The sequence below is a fragment of the Gavialis gangeticus genome, unplaced genomic scaffold (assembly GCF_001723915.1).
Source record: "Gavialis gangeticus isolate Ggan-Ray unplaced genomic scaffold, GavGan_comp1, whole genome shotgun sequence".
Lineage (NCBI taxonomy): Eukaryota > Metazoa > Chordata > Crocodylia > Gavialidae > Gavialis > Gavialis gangeticus.
Window position 1 is genome coordinate 50,392,270 of NW_017728993.1, and position 7,840 is coordinate 50,400,109.

Consider the following 7,840-nt stretch of genomic DNA (forward strand, 5'->3'; position numbering starts at 1 on the left):
ACTACTTACCTTGTCACTAACTTGGCAAGCCACTGCTATGCTCATAAAAGAATACAGTTATTCATTTAACCTAAAACTACTTCAAACATATTAGCATTTATTCCTTTGGGTAATGTTACTGTTTATATTGGCTCTTTAACAATCAAAAAAAAAAAAAAAATCAAAACACGAAAATCAAACAAAAACAATCACAATTTAGAGCAAGTTAAGTATTTAAGGCTGATCATCCTTACATGATTAAACATTGACTATGTATAGGCGTTCAGTTTCAGCTGGGAGAATCAGTTCTCCCAGTGAAACCAAAAGCGTACAGACATTCAGACTTTTTCCACTCTGAGCAAAAATGGCTGCTCTGGGAAAAAATAATCCTGGAACTATCAGGATTAAATTGCCCTTGGGAAAGTCTATCCTCGGAGACTGAATGTCTGTACATTTTCTCCTGGCTTGTGGAGCTCAGGGAAAGGCTCCTGTGCTTTCCCAAGACCAGGGTCACCCTCATCTTGAGAAGGTGGGGAGGGGGGCAACAGTTTCCACCCTGCCCGTAGACTGGGAGGGAAGCAGCCATCAGCTGCTACCTGCCTGCTTCTCATACCAGTTTCTGTGCCTCTTCCCCAAACTGGGGACTGCTTGGTCTGGGGAAGTGGTAGGGAGAGAGGGCTGCTGCTCCCTTCACCTTTTAGTTTACAGGACAGGGGAAGCATCTGCCCACCGTGGTTTCTCAGGATTGGGGTGACCCTGGTCTCAGGAAGACAGGGAGTCTTTTCCCCAGCTCCACTCCTCTCACAGGAGAAACTGAATATCTCTACTTAGCTACTTAGCTGGAGACAGATGTTAATGTCCAATTTTTCCAAAGCGTCTTCTAATTTTTTAATTTAAATTTAAACTGATAGGATTGAAGCTCATGAGTAAGATAAATCTCCATCTGAAGCCTATACTGAATTCAACACCTCTGAAACATCAGGCCTTTAGTGAAAAGATGGGCATCCACAAGTTGTAGCACTAGTCAGAGGCTACTTTTTACAAGGTGGTCTCAAGTTCCTTGCTGAAAACTAAATGAGATGGCTCAAAATGAAACCCAGATCTTTCAACATCTAGTCCTGTGATGTAACCATTTGCTACTGGGCATACAGTTATTTTATAGATTTTTTTTGAGAATAACAGCATGTTATCCTTTATAAAAATCTTGTTACACTATAAATAAGCCTGGTTAAACAAGGCAGTTATGTTTTATATATATATGTACATCATGAGTTGGCAACATTTTTTGGGCAGGGTGCCCAAAACACCTGCAACCTCGACTTGTAAGATGTCGGTGTGCCGGGGGGATGGCGGGGGAGCCATGAAGCACCAGATCCTTGCTGTACATGCCAAGTAAAAAAGCCTGTGCGCACCATGCTCTGGCACCTGTGACGGGGGGTTGCCTACCCCTGACGTACATACATACAAATGTATATATATGGCTTACGTGTGTGAGGGTATCCAATTAGTGTGACACGTGTGTATCTAAGTAAGTATACATAAAAGTAGTTCAGCAATAGAAAGCATATCTAGCAAGCTGTTATTAACAGCAAATACTACAGTTCCATTTGTATTTTTTGTATAGATGTGAGCTGAAATAAAAGCACTTATTTCTATTACATTTGATTCTGTGTCTTGTCTACACAGGAAGATTCAGGAAAGCTAAAAATTGAAAGTGCATTAAACACTTATGTGAGTGCTTTCATTCAGAAGCAAACTGGTCTTAAGTTTGCTGTAGCTTATAAACAGAGACCACTTCTGAAGATCAGTTTTCACACATGGTTTAAAGTACTTTAAGATATATTCATTAGGTTCACACTTTTAGTTAATTGGTGGTAACCTTTCTGAAGGGCCTCATGTAAGTGAGTAGGTATAAAATTTAAAATTATGAAGGGACTATAGGCTTACATAGACTTATTCCAAGCTGATGTACCACAACCAATTCTCTTCTCAACCTGAACATTGACCCCTGGTCATCAAAGAAACACACACAAGAAAATTTTATTACAAAGTCAACTACAAATATATTGATAATGCTTGTGTGAGCATTATGTTTTATAATTCACATTTACACACTAAGAAGCAGCAATACAGTGAATTAAATAATGTTTTTAAATCAACACTATGAAGAAGAATGGCAAATTTTCATTGGGCAAAATAAGCTTATAAAAATATATCAACATCACCCTCAATCTATAAAGTAAGCAACATTTTAGACACTTGGCCAAATCAACAGAGCACATTTCTCCCCTTTCCCTTCTTTCAAAATGTAAAAGCTAGGACTCGTATCTTACACATTCAGAAAGTTCTCAACTGACCTGTACTTTAATTAATATTCTTATTATATAAGTGTCACTACTCATTGATCAGAAGAAACTAAATTATTAACACAATGCTCATATTAATGAAATGCTAAGGTGGAAATATAGATTTGGAAGATGTTTTGATCTGCATCATTCGTCAAACCTTGAACCTAGTGTCAAGTTCAAGTGTATTTAACATCCTTCAACTTACCTTATACAAGCTAGATAATTTTATGTGGGCATTTAGCTCATTATGGAATCTTCCCTCCATACCAGATTGCTGGTCTTTTGCCTGATCAATAAGAACAACAGTAATAGCATTATTTCTGTTTCACATGTATTTAATTTTTCATGTCCTAAGTCAAAGTGAAGTTAACATACAATAACTATTTTTTTTAAACTGGCCTTCCTTCTTCACTCCATCAAATATGTTTGACATTAGAGTGTTGCCCTTAATAAACTTAATTTGTTTTTCAGTCCTATAGAAACTCTCCCTGATGTACCCAGGTATCGCAACATGCAATTCATAGATTCATAGAAGCTAGGGTCAGAAGGCACCTCAACAGATAATTGAGTCCAACCCCCTAGCTAGGCAGGAAAGAGTGCTGGGGTCAGATGAACCCAGCCAGATGCCTATTCAGCCTCCTCTTAAAGACCCCCAAGGTAGGGGAGAGCACCACCTTCCTTGGAAGCCCATTCCAAATTTTGGCCACCCTTACTGTGAAGAATATTCTAAATCACCTTAAAACTTTGGCAACCCCAGCAATAAATTTACAAAATGAGGCACTTTGGAGAACACACTACTGAATTTTCTGCAAGGCAGTATAGCTGATAAAAATCTTTATCATCAAAAGTAATTCTAAAGTTAGTGTTACAAGATTAAAGTAAGTTACAGTTTAAGACATCTTCTTACCTCCTTTAGTTTATTCAAAAGATCTTCCACATGTTTCTGTAGATTTTCATTTGTTTGTTTTAAACCACTTACTTGTTCCTCCATTCTAGAAACCTGTGTAAATGACAGAGGATAGATCCATGATATTTATTTTGCTTTTTGAACCATGTACATTTTTCACAATTTCTAAGTTCAACACCACCACAAAGGCCAAAATTTCCCTAAGGACATCACTCCCATAAACACATCTACAAGAAACATCTAGTTTTCAAAAGATGATTCATTCAAAGAGTATAGACTCCAGAAAACTGCTGTCTTGATCTAATTTTTTTAAAGACTATTATTAATAAAATTATTTTTTCCATTTGTAATCTTACCTCCTCTTTTTTGTTCTCCAGGCTACATTTCAGCTCCAAGATTTCATTTCCCTTTTCCCTGGCAATATGCAAGAGTTCATCTGTTTTAGCTTTCAACTCTGCATTTAGCCAATTGTTCTGATTCTGCAACAATTCTTTTTCTTGCTCGAACCTTTTCTCACGGTACTAAAAGTAAAATTGCAACAGATAAAGCTAAGTAGATCTGCATGTGTAACAATTTTTTTTTTTTTTGCAAAACCTTCCTTTGTGTGAGCATATTAACTGCTATTATTTGGGGTTTCAGAAGCTGTGGACTACACCTGTGCCAGGAAAAACCCATTCTGTGCAGGAGGCAGGGGCTCATTTCTGCATAGCTGGATTCAACCCAGCACCAGGATGGGTCCAGCTGTGCTACCCCTACCACCAGCCCCTTGAACAGATCGGGACCACTTCAGTCTGTGTAAGGCAGTTGGAGGGAAGAGGAGATCAGGGTTGTGAATTTCTCTTCAGTTCAACCCATCCGCAATACCACAGTGACAAGTTGAACCATGCCAGCTCTGCTCCCTGGCCTGCACAGGGATGACTTTGATCTGTACAGGGAGGAGAAAGAAGTGAGGAAAATCTCTCCTTTTCAGCAGCTACAAAGGTGCCCAACTACTTGCAGTACATGGCCGCAGGGCAGGGCATGCCCCCCATGCCCGCTTCCTGCGTGGTACCCTGTGGCCGCGCCCTCCTCCCCCCATGGGAAGCAACTGCCAGCTGCAGCCACAGGGTGTGCTGAGCGGGGAGGGGGGCGCGGTGGCACGTGGCCACAGGGTGCCATGTGGGGAGCACTGTACAGCTGCGCGCTTTGCACCCCACACATAGCGTGAGGCACACCCCAAGGCCACGCCTCATGCCATGTAGCTGGCAGGTGCTCCCCACACCATGACCCTTGGCTACACATTCATGATGGGCTAATTTAACAATAAGGATCGTCAATCATTTGAGGGAAGAATGATTTTCATACAAAAATAATACAAACTTTAAACGTGCCCACAGAAAAGTACATTGTTGAAATTCTAATCATCACTACTACAGCTATCACTGCACACGTAAAACACTACTCACCTTCACAGAGACATCTGATGTTTCAAGTTCATCTAGCTTTAACTGAAGTTTAACTTTTTCTGCATTTGCTTCCATGAGTTTGTCATTTAAACGTTTAACATCCTCTTTAAAAAAAAAGGAAAGAAAAAAATACTTAAGTGATACCAGTTACTGTTGTAAATTAACAGCCATCCTATGCGTAAGGAAAGTTAGTTTAGAAAAATGCTTCCAAGTTTGCGCTGTAATAGGTCTTTAGAATTTAATATGATCTATCAAGGCACTGTATTTTTCTGTGACCTTCTCCAACTGCAGGTCCACCTGCCAATGAAGACACCCAGGATTGTCACAATAACACACTGACCCATTTGAGGTAATTACCCTAGCTGAGAAGTAGCTCTACACATCCCAAAAACCAAGCCTGTATCCGTATACAGTATTCTACTAGGCAGTATGAACATACCAACCCATCTGAAACCAGCACAGCCATTTCTAGACAGCAGAGTACTGCGGCCTACATTTTCTCTATTTCCCTCTACTAATTCCCTGCCCCTTCTACTATAATGCTAAGAACTACCCATTAAAAATGTAGAGAGAACCCTTATGCAGTTTAGGTTTAAGTATAATCCTAGAAGCAGGTGGGTTTTTTGCACCATAAAGTAATCTACGCTTATTACGCTTTAAATATATTCACTGGTCATACCATTTAAATGTTCAACTTCTTGGGATCGTCTCTCACTTGTTCGAACTAAATCTCTTTTTTCAGCTTCCAATTCTTCTTTTTCTCTGGTAAGCTTACTCTTAAATTAAATAACAAAAATGTTTTTAGTTCTCATTGAACCCTACAGGTATTATTTAAACTTACTAGTAAATTATTATCCACAGATAATAAGCACACGTCATCACCTTAACCATACTCAACGCAAACCCCCACCCCCATACTATCAATCTTAGCATGCAAGATAAAGTGGAAGTATTAAAAATATAGACTACATGGGAATAGTGCAAGCATATTTGTTACTGACTCAGAAAAAAAATGGAATCTTGCATCTGCCATTGTTTTACAGCTCTATGCTAATAAATATACTTAGTTCTAGTTCAGAGGAAAAGATGTCTCCTACTGAACTACTGCCACTCCTCTGAGCACCCTGAGACTTCCTTAGAGCAAATATACTGCCCACAGGTCAGATCCAGCCCATGGAACCATTGCACCAGGCCCACCAATACTCTAGTGGGCTACTGAAAATGCACACACAGAGCTGCACACTGCCACATGCACCTGGTACTACCAACCAGACACCATTCCATACTGCACAGAGCCGGAGGTGTGCAGCTGTACAGTCACATTTGGGTGGCAATGTGGAGACAGAGGGCTGCAGCCTACAGTCATTTTTTCATGTCTGCATCGCTCCTAAATGCATCTCTGCTCAACTGCCTGCCTCCAGCTCTGTGATGCTACCTGGCCAGATCTCTGTGCCGTGACATGCGCCTGGATCTTTGTTGTCATGCACCTTTGGTGCAGTGCTGCCCAAATGAGGCACTGTGCAACTGTATGCCCCTGGACCTGAACTGCTACCTGAATGCAGCCCCACAGACCTGACCTAAGGAATCTAAGCTAAACAAATTTAAGAACTGAACTAGTATAAGCCACTCAAACTGAGCTAAAGGTCAAAAAATGGCATTAAATATTTAAAAAGATTAAAAGTTGTTAGTGCACATGAGGCCCTACTGGCTTTAATCTATATGCTTGATGAATGTATCAGATAAGTTATTACTACCACCAGACACCAGACAAAACATTCACCAGGTATTCCAAAATAATTAAAAAAAACTACTGCTTTATACGGTTATATACAGCATTTCTTGTACCTGGACGGCTGCACTGCGATCCTGAGCAGCTTCTAGTTCTTTGTTTTTCTCACTCAGGGACTTCAACTGTTCATCTATGGTATAATATGGAACAGTAAGAAACAGTGTTAAAAAATGAAGCTGAAGTATTTATTTAGTTAACTCGTGGTTTTTCAAGTCTGACAAGAATTAAACATTTCCCCCTCTCCAACAAAATAATGAAATAACATAGCTATGTATTCAGTGGTTTTCTTATTAATATTAAAGAATCTACAGCTAATCAATGTTAGGGAGTCTCCAAGCTAACCCTTTTGGGCATAAGGATCTCCTCAATCTGAACTTCAGTTTTTTAACTTACACAAGGCTGTTTTACTCCAGCGCAATTGAGTGTAGAGTGCAGATGTGAATGACAACTTATTTTATTGATTTTTATCTGACATACATTTTTAAGCATTTCAAAACAATTTCAGAAGATTTAAGGAAAAACTTACAAAATACAACATATTTAGTTTATTTAAATACTACATACTTACTTAGTTTATTTAACTCCTGACGGAGGGTCTGACATTCTTGTGTCTGATTTACAAGTCTTTCCTGACTCTGAGCCAGACGTTTTTCAACTTCAAAGTATTGTTGTTCTGCAGAACGACACATTATGTCAGTGCTATTTCACAAACACCATATCAGAAAACCATCCGTCAGGAAAACATCCAGAAATAATACTATTGCCATAGAATCTGAAGAAAAACTGGATTTTCTTTTTCAAGCCTTCTGATACATTGATACCTATTGCCAGCATTGTTTATGCTGTTCTACTTTGGTGAGAAGTTTATTTTGTATTTCTCTGTGTTGCACAAAGAGTTTGTCTACAGTTTTTGTACTTATGTAACTATTTCTGTCTTAGTAGCAGTAACCTTAACTGGACATGGTGATGCTAGTTTAACAGTTCTTACAACACTATAGCTTATTTCTAAAACTGCATATAATTGGGTATATGTCAGTGCTTAACTTGGAAAATGGCTCAAAGTACTTCTAGAAGAAAACCTTTATGACCTATAAACAAGTAGTAATTCTAGTTTTTCTTTATTAAATAAAAGTTTTGTGTAAGATATATTTGCCAAGCTACAGAATAATAGTAGCAAAAAGCTCAGCAAATATTAGGGATGCACTGATAGAGATTTTTTGGGCCGATACTGATAGACGATTTTTAAAGAGCCACATCAGCCGATGCCAATCCAACTGCCGATATGCTGTCAGGCAGCTTGGAGAGCAATGTCTGGGAGCAGATTTTGGTCCCTGTTAGAGGGTTGTAGCCCCTGTTGGGGGGGGGGGGGGGG

The 7,840-nt window shown here is 39.3% G+C and overlaps 1 protein-coding gene across 3 annotated transcripts in view; it reads right to left on the bottom strand.

Annotated features, from left to right (window-relative positions):
- Positions 1-7,840, bottom strand: part of TPR (translocated promoter region, nuclear basket protein) — a 68,388-nt gene that overhangs the window by 58,127 nt on the left and 2,421 nt on the right. For all 3 annotated transcript variants that reach the window (XM_019501726.1, XM_019501724.1, XM_019501725.1), the window contains exons 2-8: positions 7,037-7,141; positions 6,525-6,598; positions 5,359-5,455; positions 4,680-4,783; positions 3,591-3,755; positions 3,235-3,327; positions 2,533-2,613 (exon numbers count right to left, since the gene is read on the bottom strand). In XM_019501726.1, coding sequence (XP_019357271.1) covers positions 2,533-2,613; positions 3,235-3,327; positions 3,591-3,755; positions 4,680-4,783; positions 5,359-5,455; positions 6,525-6,598; positions 7,037-7,141 — 719 coding nt within the window. The remainder of the gene's footprint in view (positions 1-2,532; positions 2,614-3,234; positions 3,328-3,590; positions 3,756-4,679; positions 4,784-5,358; positions 5,456-6,524; positions 6,599-7,036; positions 7,142-7,840) is intronic.